General features: G+C 32.2%; 1 protein-coding gene across 8 annotated transcripts in view; it reads left to right on the top strand.

The window, feature by feature from the left end:
* The window catches only part of EHBP1 (EH domain binding protein 1), a 310,375-nt gene that overhangs the window by 117,286 nt on the left and 173,220 nt on the right, over positions 1-19,869 (top strand). For all 8 annotated transcript variants that reach the window (XM_081264220.1, XM_081264222.1, XM_081264221.1 and 5 more), the window contains exon 7: positions 1,739-1,878. In XM_081264220.1, the coding sequence (XP_081120346.1) occupies positions 1,739-1,878 (140 nt within the window). The remainder of the gene's footprint in view (positions 1-1,738; positions 1,879-19,869) is intronic.

The raw sequence follows: 19,869 nt of genomic DNA, 5'->3' as shown, positions 1-19,869 counted from the left end.
ATTTCCATTAAATTTAATGACTATGTTTTATGATTCAGATTATAAAGATCTTAATCATTCCAATAATATTTGTAATAATATACAATGTAACTTATTTTCTCTTCCCAATTTCATTTATCACCCTTATATTTCTAATGACTGCATGCCCTTTAATATCTAAAGGATTCTTTTTTTTTTTTTAGAAATTTATTGGTTGCTCAAAACATTACATTGATCTTGACACATCATATATCATATATTTATTTCAAATGGGGTATGAATTCTTATTATTCCCCCGTGTACAGATTGCAGAATCACGTTGATTATACAACCACGTTTATACTGCCAAACAAGTGTCTGTTGTATTCTGCTGCCCTTCTTATCCCCTTCCTATCCCCCCTCCCCTCCCCTTCCCTCCCCTCTCCTCCCCTCCCCTCTCCTCCCCTCCCTCTACCCCAACTACCATAACTCACTTCTCTCACTCTCTTATTTTTATATTTTTTTTCCTCCCCTTCGCCTCACATCCTCTTATATGTATTTTTGTATAACAATGAGGGTCTCCTTCCCTCTTCCGTGAAATTCCCCCTCTCTCTCCCATTCCCTCCCACCTCTTGTCCCTGTTTGATGGTAATAATCTTTCTATCTACTTCTTCCAAACTTACTTACATTTCCCCAACGAAAAATGTTCAGGGTTAAAATATAAGTAAATTAAAGTGAAAATATTAAGCAAATTAACATTTTAGGAGTGATATCTTTTGAAATTAAAATTTTTAATATTTTTGAGTCTATATGTCATGTGATATGCAACTATACTATTGATTGATTGGTTGATTTTTGATGCTGGAGATTGAACTCAGGGGTTCTTTACCACTGATCTATATCCCAGTCCCTTCAATTTTTCATTTTGAGACAGGGTTTTAAGTTGCTGAATGCCTCACTAAATTGCTGAGGCTGCTCTGAAATTTGCAATCTTCCTGTCTCAGCCTCCCAAATTGCTGGGATTATAGTTGTGCACCACTGCACCTGGCTTATCCTATTGCTTTATGAATAGCATACAGATTTAAATTAACTCCTAATTGGTTAGTTTTTAATTTTCCTCTCTTTTTACTTATTAAACATGCTATTTAAAAATTAATGAATAGGACTACTTAGATTATTCAATTTTCTTATACAACTGTTTAAAAAGACTTATTTGCAGATTTACAGAAATAAAGAATATATTACTATTATAGATTGATATCCCTTATCCAAAATGCTTAGGACCAGAAGTGTTTCAGATTTCAGATTTTTTTAGATATTGGAATATTTACATGTACACAATGAGGCATCTTGGGGATGGGACCAAGTCTAAACACTAAATTTGTTTGTTTCATAGACACCTTATACACCTTATATGCCTGAAGGTAATTTTATACAGTTTTTTAGTGCACCTGAAGTTTCACTACAACCTATCATGTGAACTTGGGTATGCAATTTTTCTCTTGTGTCATTATTTCAGTGGCTTAAAAAGTTTGGGACTTGGAAATATTTGGATTTTCAACTTTCAGATAAAGGATACTCAGCCTGTATGTCTTAAGAAATAATACTTTTTCAAGCAATGTCATTTAAATTAACTGTATTATAATTTGATTATGTCTTTTTTTTTTTTTGATGACCAAAATTAATTTGTGACATGTGTTTTTATTTGCTAAATCTGGGAAAACCCACTGGGTTTCCCCGTCTCTGTTGCCATTGATTATGTCTTTAATCATTAATGTAGGGATGAAGACATGCAAAGTTTGGCTAGTTTGATGAGTATGAAGCAAGCTGACATTGGCAATTTGGATGACTTTGAAGAAGATAATGAAGATGATGATGAGAACCGAGTGAACCAAGAAGAAAAGGCAGCAAAAATTACAGGTTAGTTTTATTATCATTAAACTAAAAGTTTTCTCTTGTTTTGAAGAGTTGAAACATTATTTACCAGAAAAAAAAAATTCCACTAAGAATTTTTTCCTTAAACCTTTTAGTTCTCTGAAAGCTTTTTATGCTTATTACAATTGAACAGATTTTTAGCAGTTTAAGATCAAGTCCAAAGATAATCAAAGAAACATAAAATTCTTTGCTGTAATTTCAGAATTATAGTATAAAGCAACTTAAATATGCTCATATTTCTTTGTCAATGTATGAATGAAACCTCTGACATAAAGATATGCCTTAAAGGGATGATAAAACAAAACAAGAAGATAAACAAGAAGCTTCTCCTAGCTCGTGTTCATATAGTTACATGAATTATATGGATATTCTGTTTCAGATTTGCATATATTTATGATATATGCCATGAAGCTATCGCTTCTAGTTGGTTTGATCAAACTACTAAGATGTTAAGTAGTTAGAACCTCCTTTTTAATCGTTGGTTAATAGTTATCGCTAATCTGGTTATTACACAGAGGAACTGATTTTTACTTTATTGGTGTGAAAATCAAGTACTGTTTATATATTTCTTTTAGTTAACTGCTCTAAATTTCTGGATTGATGTCCCTTCACTACTATGTGATCAATTCTTGTTTTTTTCCCAAATGAATTGATACTTTGGTATTTTTCTCTTGGCTTTGCCTCAATTCCTGCTACCACATGGGGATCAATCACATTGATCACCGTGTAAATCCTTAGCCAAAATGTTCCTAGACTTTGTTCCAGTGACTTTCACTTCTGCTCCACATCTAGAAATCTACCATGGGAAACAAATCAGACTTGTATGTAACAGTACATGTTTTGTCATGTGCAGATTTTATAAATTATTATTTTCTAATTTGTGATTGAAATTTTGATTTTTTTTTGATCCAAGATTGTTCAGGAGTGTTTATTTTGAGTTTGTTTATTTCTAGTTTATTAATTCAATAAGATTCAAAAGTTCTTTGGATTTCAAATTTTAAAAAACATTTTATTGATGTTTTTTCTTGGTCTAGTTATGTCATGTATTTTTGTAAATTTTTCGTAAATATCTTTTTTATATGCACATTCTTATAACTTCATTCTCATTTGTATGCTTGCCCCATTTAATGCCTCATGCCTTGAAATTTTACTTTATATTGATATTTTTAACATACTTAATTTGGGGGACATATTTATCCCTTTATTCTGAATATTTATATTTCTCTTATAAATAGCATATGGCTAATCTAACCTTATAATATTTGGCCTTTAATATTATATGTCTTGATAACTGACATACTTAATTTCATTTATATTATTTCTTTTTGTACTTTTATTTTGTGTCTTTTCTTAGTAATTTTCTCACCTGTTCCCCAAATTTTGCCTCTCTTAAGAATTTTTAATCAAATATTTTAATAGAATAATTTGGAAAATATATATTCTATTTTTATATTAGAGTAGTAGTTTATTAAAAAGCTAGATAGTTAAATGAATAAACCCATCCATCAATACTAACATAAAAAGTAAAATAGAATCTATTGACTCTTTTAAAAATTTGTTTATTCTTTTTAGATATACATGACAATAAAGTATATTTTGACATATTATACCTGGAGTATAATTTCCCATTCTTGTGGTTGTACACAATGTTGAGTTACACTGGTCTTGTATTTATATATAAACACAGGAAACTTATGTCTGATTCATTCTACTGTCTTTCCTATTTGCATCTCCCTTCCTTTCCCTTCATTCCTATTTGTCTAATCCTATGAACTTCTATTCTTTTCTTCCCCTTACCCTGTCTTATTGTGTGTTAGCATCACATATCAGAGAGAATGTTTGGCTTTTGGTTTTGGTGGGATTGGCTTATTTCACTTAGCATGATAATCTCCAGTTCATTTACCAGCAAATGCCATAATTTTATTCTTCTTTATGGCTGAGTAATATTCTATTGTGTATATAACATTTTCTTTATCCATTCATCTATTGATGGGGCCTAGGTTTTTTTAAAAAATATGCTGATTTTTAAAAAAAAATTAGTTGTAGATAGACATAATGTATTTATTTTGTTATTTATGTTTTATGTGGTGCTGAGGATCAAACTCAGTGCCTAATACATGCAAGGCAAGCACTCTTCCACTGAGCTACAACCCTAGCCCCAGTAGTATGCTGATTTTAAGTTTTTGGGGTACATACCAAGGAGTGGGATAACTGGGTCAAATATGGTTCCATTCCAGGTTTTCTGAGGAATCTCCATACTGCTTTCCAGAGTGGCTACACCAATTTACAGTCCCACCAGCAATGTATGAGTGTACCTTTTCTCCCACATCATTGCCATCATTTATTATTACTTGTGTTCTTGATAATTGCCATTCTGACTAGAGTGAGAATCTCAGTATAGTTTTGATTTGCATTTCTCTAATTGCTAGAGATGTTGAACATTTTTTATGTTTGTTAATTGATTGTATTTCTTCTTTTGTGAAGTGTTAGTTCAGTTCCTTTCCCATTTATTGATTGAGTTGTTATTATTATTATTATTATTAGTGTTAAGTTTTTTGAGTTCTTTATACATTCTGGAGATTAACGCTCTATCTGAGGTACATGTGGCAAAGATTTTCTTCCATTCTGTAGGCTCTTTCTTCACATTCTTCATTATTTTCTTTGCTGTGAAGAAACTTTTTAGTTTTATACCATCCCATTTATTAATTCTTGATTTTACTTCTTGTGCTTTAGGAGTCTTGTTGAGAAATTTGGTTCCAGAGCCAACATCATGGATTATTTGGGCATATTTTTTCTTCTAGTAAGCATAGGGTAATGCCCAGGTCCTTGGTCTACTTTTGAGTTGAGTTTTGTGCAAGGTGAGAGATAGGGGTATAAATACATTTTGCTGCATGTGGATTTCCAGTCTCCCCAGCACCATTTGCTGAAGAGAGGCTTTCCTTTCTCCAATGTATGTTTATGGCACCTTTGTCTAGTATGACATAACAGTATTTATGTGGGTTTATCTCTGTGTCTTCTATTCTGTACTATTGGTCTTCATGTCTGTTTTGGTGCAAATACCATTCAATTTTGTTGTTGTTTGTTTGTTTTTTACCAAGTTGTTCATTTTTGTTTCTCTCTGTAGTATAATTTCATGTCTGGTATTGTGATGCCTCCATTTCATTTTTCTCACTAGGGATTGCTTTGGGTATTCTGGGCCTCTTATTTTTCTAAATGAATTTTATGACTGCCTTTTCTATTTCTATGAAGAATGTCATTGGAATATTAATAGGAATTGCATTAAATATGTACACCACTTTTGTTAGTATGGTCATTTTGACAATATTAATTCTGCCTATCCAGGAATATGGATTCATCTTCAAAGTTCTTCAATTTCTTACTTTAATGTTCTGTAGTTTTCATTTTAGAAGTCTTTGACATCTTTTTTTAGATTGAGTCTCAATTTTTTTTCCCAAGGCTATTGTGAATGGGATAGTTTTTCTAATTTCTCTTTCTATTGATTCCTCACTGTTGTATAGGAATGCAGTTGATTTGTGGGTGTTAATTTTATATCCTGCTACTTTGCTGAATTCATTCATGAGTTCTAGAAGTTTTCTGGTGGAGTTTTTTGGGTCTTCTAAATATAGAATCATGTCATCAGAAAATAAGGATAGTTTTGAGTTCTCCTTTTCAATTAGTATTTCTTTAATTTCTTCTGGCTAGAGTTTCAAGGACTAAGTTGAATAGAAGTGGTGAAAAAGGGCATGTTTCAGTTTTTAGAGAGAATGTTCTCAATTTTTCTCAATTTAGAATTATGTTAGCCTTGGGTTTAGCATATACAGTTTTTACAATGTTGAGGTATATTCCTACTATCCTTAGTTTTTCTAGTGTTTTGAACATGAATGGATGCTGTATTTTCTCAAATGCTTTTTTCTGTATTTATTGAGATAATCTAGTCTTTAAATCTATTGATGGGATGAATTATGTTTATTGATTTCCATATGTTGAACCAACCTTGAATTTCTGGGATGAAGCCTACTTGGTCATGGTGCACTATTTTTTAATATGTTTTTGTATGTAATTTGCCAGTATTTTATTAAGAATTTTTGCATCTATGATCATCAGGGATATTGTTCTGAAGTTTTGTTTTCCTTCTTTGGTGTGTCTTTGTCTGGTTTTGGTATCGGGGTGATACTGGGTTCATAGAATGAGTTTGGAAGGGTTCCCTCCTCTTCTCATTCATGGAATAATTTGAGAAAGATTGATGTTTGTTCTTCTTTGAATGTCCAGTAGAACTCAGCTGAGAATCCATCTGGTCTTGGACTTTTCTTTGTTAGTAAGCTTTTTATTTTATTTTTATTTATTTACTTTGTGTGTGTGTGTGTGGTTGTAGATGGACAGCATGCCTTTATTTATTTTTATGTGGTGCTAAGGATTGAACCCAGTACCTCACACATGCTAGACGAGCGCTTTGCCACTGAGCTACAACCCCATCCGCATGTTTGTAGGCTTTTATTTATTTATTTTTTATTTCTTAGGTTTTTTTAGGTAGACACAATATCTTTATTTTGGTATGTTTTTTTTGTTTTTTGTTTTTTTATGTGGTGCCGAGAATCAAATCCAGTGCCTCACGCATGCTAGGCGAGCACGCTACCACTTGAGCCATATCCCCAGCCCGTTAGTAGGCTTTTGTTGGTGTCTTCCATTTCATTGCTTGAAATTGATCTGTTTATGTCTTCTTTGATATAAGGAGAGCAACTAAGAACAGAGCAGGGAGGAAGAGTATGAGGAAAAGACTAACATTAAACAGAGATGAGTGGTGGGAGGGAAAGGGAGAGAGAAGGGAAACCGTATGGAAATGGAAGGAGACCCTCATTGTTACACAGAATTACATATAAGAGATGGTGAGGGGAAAGGGGGAAAAAAAACAAGGGAGAGAATTGAACAACAGCTGATGGGGGGGGGGGGTAGAGAGGAAAGATGGGAGGGAAGGGGAGGGGGGGTAGTAGGGGATAGGAAAGGTAGCAGAATACAACAGTCACTAATATGGCATTATGTAAAAATGTGGATGTGTAACCGATGTGATTCTGCAACTTGTATTTGGGCTAAAAATGGGAGTTCATAACCCACTTGAATCAAATGTATGAAAGATGATATGTCATGAGCTATGTAATGTTTTGAACAACCAATAAATTTTCTGTCCTCCTGTTTCAATTTGGGCAGGTTATACATCTCTAGAAATTTGTCAATGTCTTCAAGGTTTTCTATTTTATTATAGTATAAATTTCAAAATAGTTTCTGATTATCGTATTTCAGTAGTGTCCATTGTGATATTTCCTTTTCATCACAAATTTTAGCGATTTGAGGATTCCACCCCTCCCCCCCGTTAGCTTAGCTAAGGATTTATCAATTTTATTTATTTTCCCAAAGAACCAACTTTTTGTTTCATCGACTTTTTTGAGTTATTATTTTTTGTTTCAATTTTATTGATTTCAGCTCTGATTTTAAATATTTTCTGTCTTCTGCTTTAGGTATTGATTTGTTATTTTTCTAGGGCTCTGAGATATAATGTTAGGGTATTTATTTGGTGACTTTCTGTTCTTTTAAGGAGTGTACTCAATGCAAGGAACTTTACTCTTAGAACTGCCTTCTCTGTGTTTCAGAGATTTTGATATGTTGTATCGCTATTCTCATTTACCTCTAAGTATTATTTTATTTCATCCCTGATTTCTTCTGCTATCCATTGGTTTCAGTAGCATGTTACTTAGTCTCCAGGTGTTAGACTAGTTTCTATATTTTATTTTATTGTTGATTTCTAATATCATTCCATTATGATCTAATAGAATGAAAGGTATTATCTCTACTTTTTTGTATTTGCTAAGAGTTGCTTTGTGGTCTAAGATATGGTCTATTTTAGAGAAGGATCCATGTGTTGCTGTGAAGAAATTGTATTCAGTCATAGAGGGATGAAATATTCTGTATATGTCTGTTAAGCCTAAGTTATTATATTTTTAGTTCTGTAGCTTCTCTATTTAATTTTTGTTTTGAGAATGTATCCAGTGGTGAGAGAGGTGTGTTAAAGTCACCCAGTATTAGTGTGTTGTGGTCTTTTTGATTCTTGAAATTGAGAAGGGTTTGTTTGAGGTATGTAGATGGGGTATGTATGTGGGGTATAAATATTTACAATTGTTATGACTTGTTGATGTATGATTCTCTTAGGAAGTATGAAATGTTCTTCTTTTTGACTATCCTCCTAAATGATGAAAGTTGCGATATGATTCCCTTCTTTCTGTGAAAACTTTTGGCTACTATTATATTTATTTCAGTAATATTTTATTGTTTTTCCCAAAAATAAATGCTAACAGTTGCATTGTATTTTATAATGATCTCAGCAATTTTTAAATGCCATTTCCCATATTTGAGCTGTTTTTTTAAAAATCTTTTAAAGAGTTTTGATTTGTTTGAATATTTTCAGAAGGATAAATGAGTGTCCTTCCCCTGTCACCACCAATGACCTTTCACCTACCTTGTCTTAGTCCATTTACGGATTTCACACTAGGTAATTTACAAACAACAGAAACTTGTTGATGACAGTTATGGAGGGAGGCTAGGAATTTCAAGATCAAGGAGTTAGTAGATTTAATATCTAATGAGGGATCAGTTTCTAATAGATGGCATGCCAGGAGAGCAAATAATAAGAGATTCAAACTTATTCCCTCAAGTCCCTTTATCCCAATTTTTAGAAATGTTTTTAGTTTGTTTTTTTATTGTAGTCTGTTTGCATAATGTAATTTTTTGTAAATTTTCCATAAATATCTATTTTACATGTATGTTCTATTTGTTGGATTTAGCATTAGATTAGACTTTTCATATGATCTAATCTCCTTCCAAAGGCCACATCTCTTAATACCCATCACCCTGGTGATTAAGTTCCAACATATGAATTTGGGGGTATTCAAAGCATAACATACCTATCTTTCAAAGTTTAATTCTGTTGCTGTATAACTTGGAGATGCTTTTCATACCCATTTCCTGATAATCTTGACTATTCCATCTTTATAATACTACTCTATATTTGCAAATACAGGCCTTTTCCTATAGCATGAGTTTTTATCACTCTGATAGAATATTAATATGATCATGTTTGGAGCAGTGTGTGCTCTTTTGATAACAGCAATAGAAGAAATATAATAATATTTTATAAGTTCTATACTAGTATTGAAAGGAAAATAAAGGGTTTTTAAAGCTATATATAGATTCAGTGAAAGCATTAGTAATATTTTGCTTTTATGGTTAAACCCTCATTGCTTAAGTATGGGACATATGCCTTAAATTTTCTAAAATTCACTGGACATGGTAGTTCATGCCTGTAATCCCAGTGATTCAAGAGACTGAGACTTAACTTTTTTTAGACTGTTTAAAATTCTCTTACCCTAATTGAAGAAATTATTTTAATTCAACTTGTGATTATTCAAGATTCCTTTAGAATGCTACTGATTTGTGTTACTATTATTTTCATTTTTCCCCTGTGTCTTATAAAATAGAAACTCTCAAGGTAGAGTTTCTAATTATTTTTTCATTTCTAACTTCTAGCGCATTTTCTGGAACATATTAAAAATTGAATATGTGTTAACTAAAAGGCCATAGCAAATCATTAGGTCCTCCCTTCTCCTATTGTAGACCATTTTTGACCACTCTGGCTTATAATCCTGTTCCATTGACCTGTAAACATATACTGCCTTTTACAAGGTAAGGTTTCTATTTTATGGAAGAAACATGTTCTGGACAATACACATAATTAAAAGCTAAATAATTTAAGACTAGTTTTCCAAAAATAATAAATGTAAAATGTGAATGGAAGGGGTAGATAGGGACCATGGGTGACTAGATACATGTTCTAAGTCAGTATGTCCACATCGTACCATATTTTTTTGCTTTGATATTACATTTTCTTCTCAGCATTTTATGTTACATTTGCAGGGAATAGTGACTTAAATAACTGGCTTCTTTAGTTGCATTTTTTTAGCACATATAATTTTATTTCACCAGCCTCTTCACTTTTTAAATGTTTGAGTAAGGTAGATTTAGGATAATAAAAAAGGACACTAAAATTTAACTATAGTACTATTCATATTCAAGAGTAAACAAAATGTATTTCATAAAAACAGTACAAGTAAAGTATGGTGGGTATTTATACTTAACAGCTAAAATCGGAAAACTTAAACACAGCTTATATTCACTCTTTTTACTAGCTTTGAAATAGTTATCAACATAATTTTTATGGATGAAGGGATGAGTATTCTAGATTTTTCCCTATTATACCTTAAGAAATATAAATGTATAAAATATTATTGCATTATATTGATAAAAATTATACTGGCTGTATTATTTCCCCAACTGAACATGAAACCTCCTCTTTAAAAAAAAAATTTTTTTTTTAGTTGTAGGTGGACACGATACCTTTATTTGTTTATTTTCTTGTGGTGCTGAGGATCAAACTTGGTACCTCACAGATGCTACGCAAACGCTCTCTGAGCCACAACTCCAGCCCCGAAACCTCTTCTTGAAGGAATAGATTGCTAGCAATTATTTTCTGTATATCTTAGATTTACACATAGAGGCTATTCATTTATCTAGTAATTTCTTACGGAAAGTTGCTATTAAATCGGCAATAATTAATAAAATAATGTCTAAAATTACAGTCTTTGCTGGAAGGTGAAAGTAAATCCAAAGTATCTATATTTGGACTGATCAAAAGTCCCTTCCCTGTTCTGTCTGAAACAGACTTTCTTAACTAGAAACATATTTTGAGACTACTTATCAGGAATCTTTTATTGATGTTACATATATTGATACATTCTATAGAGATGTAACATCAGTGAATGGGCAGGAGAATTTTTAGTTACAGTTGAATTGGAAAAATCCTTGAAATGTAGCAAGAGAAATAGACCTTGGACTTAGAAAAAACAAAGCCTTTTAATGGAAAGTTTGCTGCAGCCAAGAGTAGAAATTATATATGATTGCACATAATAAGCTTCCATGTATATGGCATCTTAGTATGCTTGAATTAATATTTGGCAGTATGCCCATCTTTGGAATTATTCTTGTATTTCTTTTTTGACATTTGTTTTTCACTTTGGTTTTTTTATTTGTTTTGTTGTGTTTTTGTGCTCTGGGGATCAAACCTATTCCCTCCTGCATTCTAGGCAAGTGATTTACCACTGAGCAACATCCCCAGTCCCTATGTTGAATTTCTGAATACACACCAACAGAGGTAAAAAAGACTCCTGCATAAATGGCAAGGTCCTCTTTAATATACCTCAAAAAAATCAGGTTCAATGGAAACAGTTTATAGCAAGCATTATTGGGGACACTCAGAAATTAGGAGACACCAGAAAGAACACTGGTATTTTTTGCTTATTGCAAAGGTCACCATGAGTGCCTAATCAAATTCAATCAGATATTCACACTTACATGACCCATGCAGGCTAAACTTAGTTAGTATTAGATTTACTTCAAAGAAAATTGCGTAAGACACAGGATATACTTTTTTTTTTTTTTAATTAACCAGAGTGAGTCCTTAACAGTCTAGGTGCTATTCTTTGTACTATACTACCAAATGACAATTTGGGTATAGAGAGACAAGATCCACATAGTTAAGAGCAAGGATTGCCTTAGTTTGAAATCCCATGCTGCACAAGAGCTGATATCTTTTGTTATAGTTTCCTAGATATAATTTCCAAAGTCCATGGAAAGGACATGCCCAGTTAGATGAGTCTCCACATTCAGAGAAGCTCAAAGCTATGGCCTTCCACCAGATATGTAGTCCATTCAGAGTCCTATTATCCAATTATAATGCAATTTGCCAGTCAGTATTCATTTTTACTATAACACAAGGTTGCTTGGTGTTTCCTAATCCTTTCCCATAGTTGATAAAGTTAATTTGGGAGAAGGAAGGGAGAGTGACATATTGGCTACTTTCAGGGAACAAAATCTAACAGCACAGATGTGAGTAGAAAAGATACCAGTTACATATCTAAAGAACTAGAGTTGATGATGGTATGACTCAGGCATCTTAGATTAAATGTCCTGTTTCCGAGTGCTATGAATGGGGATAAGTGTGTCTCCTAATTTTGATTAGAAGATTCCTTAGAATAAACATGAAGCTGTGGTCAGTGAATACATCCAGTACTTGGGTATCTACCCTCCAGTATCCAGGACACTCATAAACAAAACTATACAATTTCTGTGAACTCGATAATTTTCTTTTAATGAGCACCTATCTAGGAGGTCTACATAGATAATAGGAATTTTTAGAAAATTGCATATTATTTAGACATTAACATTGAGAAGTAAGGAAAGAAACAGAGAGGTGGTGGGGAAGTTCTGATCCCTTGAGCTAAGAAGTTTAACAGCTACCTTTTTTAAAAGGATATTGAAACCTCAGGATGAGAGACCAAAGATAGCAGGAATATTTCTTCACAGTGTTTAGAATTCAAATGTGCCACGAATAATAAAAGTAGCAGAAATCACAGATTAGAAATTTATCCTACTTTATGTGTTAATCTTAAACCCTAATGCTATTTTATTTAAATACTAACAAATAACAACTGTACATTATCTAACTTCCTCCCACCTCCAATTCTCTGGGAGAATTTTGCTGATATTGAGAACCTAACAGGGCTAGAATGGAAGTTAGAGCTCTAAAGAAGTTAGAACTGAACACATTTCCCCTAAAAACTGGGAACAAGACAAGAATGTTTACTCTCATTACTTCTATTCAACATTATATTAGAAATCCTAGCAAAAGAGCATGATGAACAATCAGTGTAGAAAAATCTACTGTATTTCTACATATGAACAACAAATATTTGGAAAATGAAATTAATAAAATAATTCCATTTACAGTAGCAGTTTAAAAAAAGACTACTTAGAAATAGATTAACAAAGGATATGAAAAACCTCTAACAGAAAAGTGTAATATATTACTGAATAATTAAAGATCTTAATAAATGCAGAGATATTCCATATTCATAGATTAGAAGACTCTTAATATGTCACTTCTCACCAAATCTGTATATAAATTTAACATGATGCCAATTGTAATCCTAGCAGAGTTTTTGTTGTTGTTGTTGTTTTGTTTTGTTTTGTTTGTGTTTGTGTATACACTGAAAAGCTGATTCTAAAATATACTTAGGGATACAAAGGATCTGAATAACCAAAAATCAAAACAAAACAAAAAAACACACAAGCCTGGGGTAAAAAAACAACAACCCGAATTATACATTAAGATTTACTATAAATCTACAGTCAAGATACCATAGTATTGGCATAGAACAGATAAATAAATGAACAGATCAGCCACTCAATAAGCCAACTACTGAGAGTTGTAGTTTCCAGTTAGCTATGTTATCTTGAGGGAAAATAACTGATAATCTACAATAGTGTGTTGCTTAACTATGGTATTTGGTAAGTTAGATGTGTTAAAATTATTTTCAATTTACAATGGTTTATGGGGATACATCCATAATAAGTATGAGATTAAAATTTGGCAAATTAGACTTCATCAAAATTTAAAACTTACACTCATCAAAATAGAACATTAAGAAAATATATGAGTAAAGCACAGACTAGAAAACAAAAATAGTAACAAAGTATATATATGACACAGGTCTTATTTCTGAGAATAGATTTTTTAAAAATTTTTTTAGTTGTAGATGGACACAATGCCTTAATTTTATTTACTTTTATGTGGTGCTGAGGATCACACACAGTGCAAGGCAAGTGCTCTACCACTGAGCCATAACCCCAGCCTGAATAGATTTTTTTAAAACCCCTAGAACTCAATAATAAAAATACAAAAAAAAGACTATTATTTTTTAAATGGGCAAAGATTTGAACATATGGTTCATGAACAAAAATATACCACTAGCCAATAAACACATGAAAAAGTTCTCAGCATCACTTGTCATTAGGGAAACAAATGAAAATCACAATGAGATACAACTTCACACCCACAAGAATAGTTAAAATTTATGAGACCAACAATACTAAATGTTAGCAAGGATATAGACCAACTGAAATTCTCATTCATTATTCATTAAGTATAATAGTACAATCACTTTGGAATTTATTTCAACACTAGCTATATACTTCCCTCTTGATCCATCAATTCTACTCTTTGATATTTATCCAAATGAAATGAAAATTGTATCCACACTAAGATTTGCAAAAAGGCATTTATAGCAATTTTATTCATAGTATCCCAAATAGGAACATCAGGTATACATCAACAGGAGAATGGCTAAACAAGCTAAAGTTTATTCATGTGTGGAATATTCTACAATTTAAAAAAAAAACTATATGGACAACCTTCAGCCTTTGGTTAACACAGAAAGGGAGGGAAGGGAAGTATAGAAGTTTAGTGTATTATACAAAGGGGAATGAAAGAAAGGGGTAGGGATGGGAATAGGAAAGACAGTAGAATGAATCAGACATAACTTTCCTTTGTTCATATATGAATACATGACTAGTGAAACTCATGTACGACCACAAGAATGGGATCCTAATTAGAATAATGTATACTATGTTCAAATACATTCTACTGTCATGTGTTTCTAAAAAAAAAACTATATTGATATGCTCAACAACATAGTGTTTCTCAAAACAATTATGCTAAGTGAAAGAGGACTTACATAAAAGAATAGATAGTATATACTATATAATTTCATTTATGCCATGTTCGAGAAAAGGCAGAAGTAATGATATCTGAAAAAGATAGAACAATGATAGCCTTTGGGGCTGAGGATTGACACCCATCCCCCCAAAAAAAAGGCATGAGAAAATATTGGGAGATGAGTAAATGTTCTGAATCTTGGGTCACATTTGTCAAAAATTCATTGAATTGTACATTTTGGTTTATACCTTTTCCATGTATGTATAAGTAAAATACTAGAGGATAACATGTAAAAATTATAGTATATAGATTAGTAAAAAAATGATATCCAACTTTCTGTTTTATTGATCTACTGTTTAGTATAGCTAGTCTCCAAAGATTATCTACTAATGAACCATTCCTCCCAATATTCGTGCTCCTTTGTAGTCTCCTCCCTTGTCTCTGAGCTAGCCCTGTAAATCTATGAATAGAATATTGTAAAAATGACTTTGTATGACTTCTAAAGCTAGGTTATAGATGCCTTATAGCTTCTGCCTGGGCCTCTTATAATACATGCTCTAGGAGAAACTAGCTGCCATGTAAAAAACCTACCTACCCTGAGACAAATGTGCTAAAAAGACCCCCAAACTAGTAATGTGGACATTTAACTTAGAAAAGAATGCCTACACCTGTTTTTCTAGTCTTCCCAACTGAAATACCAAACATGTAAGTGAAGATATAATTTTAGATCTTTAGCCCTGTCAAGCTTTACAGCCACCACCTAACTTCAGTGAACTACCCATCTAAGTCCAGGCAACTCGTAGAACTGTCAAAGACAAAAATTTATTTTAAACCACCATATTTGGGAGTGATGGCTTAAACCATAACATTTCTAGAGTTAAATAAAATATTATAAATAGATACATATACACATATGTAGGCGCAGAGATAAATACATAAATAAAAACATCTGTTACTATAAATAAATAAATATCTTCTGTCTTTCTGCCCTCAAAACCATGATGTTAAGTATTGTAACTCAGTTTATTCACGTATTCATTTACAACATACATTAAGTACTAGATATATGATAAAAACTACTAGTTTTTAGAAATACAAGGTGAAATTGTGCTCTATATGTATAATAAGAATTTTAATGAATTCCTTTGTTGTCATGTATTTAAAATAATAATAATAATAATAATAGGGAAAAAAAGAATTGGCCCAAAGAGAAATTAGTTAAAAGAGAAATGTACAATCAGAGAAATGAAAAGTTGTGCTGCAATTGTGTACAATGAATCAAAATGCATTCTGCTGTCATATATACCTAATTAAATTAATTAATTATTTTTTAAAAAGATATGCAATGTGAACATTACATAGATACATAGTTACTGAATTTTTTAATGTTCAGTATATAAAGGGATTGTCTAGGATTGTTATGTGAAAATGCCCATTAGGAAGTAGAAATTCAAGCCTAGTATTTAGAACTATATAAGAATTATCTCTACTTTTGTGTGGGGTTAAAGCAAGAGAATAGATTGATCCTTCCAATAAGAAAAGATTGAGGGGGGAAAAAAGGATGAAACCTATCATGAGATGATCCTGGGAAATAATAATACCTAAGAGGCAAAGAGAAGAGTATTTATTATAAAAGAGGCCAAGATAGAAGAAGGAGATACTAATGTCCTGGGTGGGGCAGAGGAATTTCAAGGAGGGAATGGTTAATTATTTTTATTCACTCAGAAACAAAATATGATAAGAACTAAAAATTATCTAGAATTATTGCCATTTAGAATAGACATTGTTGACCTTCTAAAAGTACTCTTCCCCTGCCCCCCCATACTGGGGATTGAATGCTCAGGCACTTTACCACTGAACCACATCCCTAACTCTATTTTATTTTTTATTTTGAGACAAGGTCTTGCTAAGTTGCTTAGGATTCACTAAGTTGCTGAAGCTGGTTGTGAACTTGTGATACTCCTGCCTCAGCCTCCCAAGTTGCTGGTAGTATGGGCACATTCCACAACTCTTAAAAGTACTCTTTTAGAACTGCTTCAGTTAGGAGAATAGTAAAGTTGGGGATAAAAGCAGATTTCAATGCTGGGCACAGTGGCACATGCCTATAATCCCAGTGGCTCTGAAGGCTAAAATAGGAGGATTGCAAGTTCAAAGCCAGCAAAAAGTGAGGAGCTAAACAACTCAGTGAGACCCTGTCTCTAAATAAAAACTACAAAATGGGGCTGGGAATGTGTCTCGGTGGCCAAGTGCTCCTGAGTTTAATCCCCAGTACCAAAAACAACAACAAAAAAAACCCCCACCATCAACAAAAAAGCAGATTGCAGTGAGCTGAAAGATTAATGGTAGGTGAGAAATTATAGACTACTATGTTTTTAAGATGCTTTCTTATATAAGCTTAAGAGAGATTGGTCAAACAGAGGAAAAAGATTGAGGGACTTTGGTGGGTAGTTACCAACTTGATCATATTAATAAGCCCTTGGGAAGGAACAATTGGAGAGGTTGAAGATGGAGGGAGAGAGAACACTTGGTGTCCACTTGCCTATCTGAAGCAGCCCCTCTCTTCTCCTTTATGATTTGCTATGAGATGGAAACCTGTTAGCTGTATACACAAATCAAATATTTATGGGCTTAAGCCTGTAAGGAAAGTGACATGTACTGACCTTGATCCTTGCCAGTAAATTGAAATGTTACTATTTTAGACTGTCTTAAAATGAGATTTTACCTCTACTAAATTTAGTTACATTTTAGAGAAGAATGAGGATGTGGCAAGATTTGCAGGTATGTTCTAGCTCTAAACAGTTTAACTTTTAACTTTTACTCAACCTACAGACTTTCTTAAAAGGAAAAAAGCTACCTACTCTTCATTCCACCTCCCACCCCCATCCCCCTTTTTGTTCAATGTGATAATCTCTGTTGGTCAATTTCTATCTTCCTTTGCTTTTCTAACAGTAAAAAGAGTCTCAAATTACTTGACCCAGTGCTTCGATTGCCTGCCCCTAATTTGGTTTCCTTTTTTATTCTCACCAATGGGAAGCAAGTACAGACTGACACACTGTTACAATAAATGTTCTGCTCTGTGGGTTTATTGCTCCACTTGAGCAGTAGTGAAATAGAAATTTGTTTGTGCTATTTATTTTATAGCATTGTTAGCATTTTCCAAGTGTGTAAATTTTTAGTGAAGCAAGGCTTTAATAAGTAACAAAGTATTACATATAAATATGGTTAGGGAGTATGTTTATTGGAAGGTTTCCCATTTTTAAAAAATTCCAGTAATAAATTTTTGTTATAAATTTTCTTTTTTGAGTTTTTAATATTTTCTAATTATAAAAGTAAAACATACTAACTGTAGGAAATTTGAAATACACAGAAAAGCACTTTTTTAAAAGGAGAAGTACATAACAAAATTATATAGTTTAAGACCCACGTAGCAACTGCCAGTTGAAGTATTTTCATACAAAATTTCACAGGTTGTCCCCGACTGAGTAGAACACATCACTGTGCTAAAACTACTTTCTACATAGTCATCCAACCTGACACTTATCCTAAATTCCTTTCTTCATCCTCCATATCATGTTAACCATTAAATCTTCTTAATTTATTCTTGAACAAATACTTATTGAATGCCTTATCATGGAGAAGTGATGCTTTGTATTGCTTCCTGTCCTATTATTTTTCAAATGTTGTCGCCATGTTCCTGCTGAAATGATGCTTCTAAAATATACATTTGATATTTCAATATATTCCCAAAGCTTTCAGAGTAAAGTTCACATTTTTTAGTTCCATCCTAATAACCTTTATGAGAGGACACTTGCCCACCTCATCTCATTGCATTCCCTATCCCTGGCATCTTAAGCCCAAACAACTGCAGTTCTTCAAATATGTTATATTCTCTTTGTTTCCCTTTTGTCCTTATGGAATGCTTTCCATTTTCTCTTATTATTTCAATAATAAGAATATTGTATGTTTTGTCTTGTGTTAGCTCAAGTGCAGGCAAAAATCACACAGCCTTTAATGCTATCTCCATCATAATATTTTGTCATATACTTCATGTTGTTTTGTCTGTCCCACTGAAATGTAAAGCCATGAAAGCAGGAACTAGCTCAGGCATATAATAGGTATTTGATAAATGTTTACTAAATAGATAGATGGTATTTCTTTGGAGGTTGTGTTTTTATTATTTGGATTAGCATTTATTTGCATATCATATATAGGGAATTGATGTAACTAATCAAAATTACCTTTTTTATTTTGTTAATATGAACAAAAGTTCTAGAAGCAAAAGTTCTAGTAATGAAGTGAAGATTTACCTAAGCTAAGGACAAATCTATAAGGATAGAAAGAATAATATGTCACAAGTGAAGAGAATAGAAACTATTATTTGGGATTCTTAATGAGGAAATGGTCATCCTTGGTTTAGATATCACTAAAAGCATGATGAGAAGGGGCAAATATTGAAAACATTCAGAAAAATTACAGTGTAAATAATTTAGCCATGTGATTGGCCCATTTTGACAATATTTGTTTGTTCTTTTTAGATATTCATGACAGTGTATTTTGAAATGTAATATATACATGAAGTATAACTTCCCATTCTTGTGGTTATTATATGATGTGAAATTACACTGGTCATGTATTTATATATATGAACTCATTTTGATAATATTTAAATGAATGCTGACATTGTACCTAAGCCTGCATGAAACAATATCGATATTCTGAAAAGAAGGTCTAATATTTTCACAAGGTATATCATATAATATTTTTAATAAAAACCTCTTAATTTATTTGATTTTAATAATTATCTCTTAGGCTATTTGTAAGAATTAACAACTGCAAACTCATTTCTACTTTTAAAACTCCTTTCTAGCTGCTATTGTTAATATTTTGTTTGTTTTCAAAGTTAAAAATAAATCATTTGCAAATTTAAAAAATAACCAATAATGAATAAAAAATCTGTCATGAGACTAGTAATCACTTAATCTTAGTCCTCTACTCTGTTATATTTTTCTAAAAATTATGTCATTACAATGATTAATAGTAGAAAGTAGAAGATCTATTTTATGAGTGAATTCTGCCTACTGAGAAATTTGCTAAGGTTAGCTTGAATCAAAGTGGAGTTTAAGAAATATTGGCAGAATAAAATGGAAGAAGACACTTTTATTCATAATAAAAGTCTGACAGGCCTTAGCTGATTTTACTACTCTTCAAATGATAGAGTTTATTTGGGTTTAATTATTTTCCATGCTTTACTATGACTATCTGAAGCATTTTTACTAATGCAAAATACATTTTCTCATTCAGACAGGAAAAATTAATAAATT

The sequence above is a fragment of the Spermophilus citellus genome (genome assembly GCF_964194105.1).
Source record: "Spermophilus citellus genome assembly, chromosome: 13".
In the NCBI taxonomy this organism is placed as follows: Eukaryota; Metazoa; Chordata; class Mammalia; order Rodentia; family Sciuridae; genus Spermophilus; species Spermophilus citellus.
The sequence above is the reverse complement of the archived record's forward strand: the minus strand, read 5'-3'. Positions and strand labels throughout refer to the sequence as shown.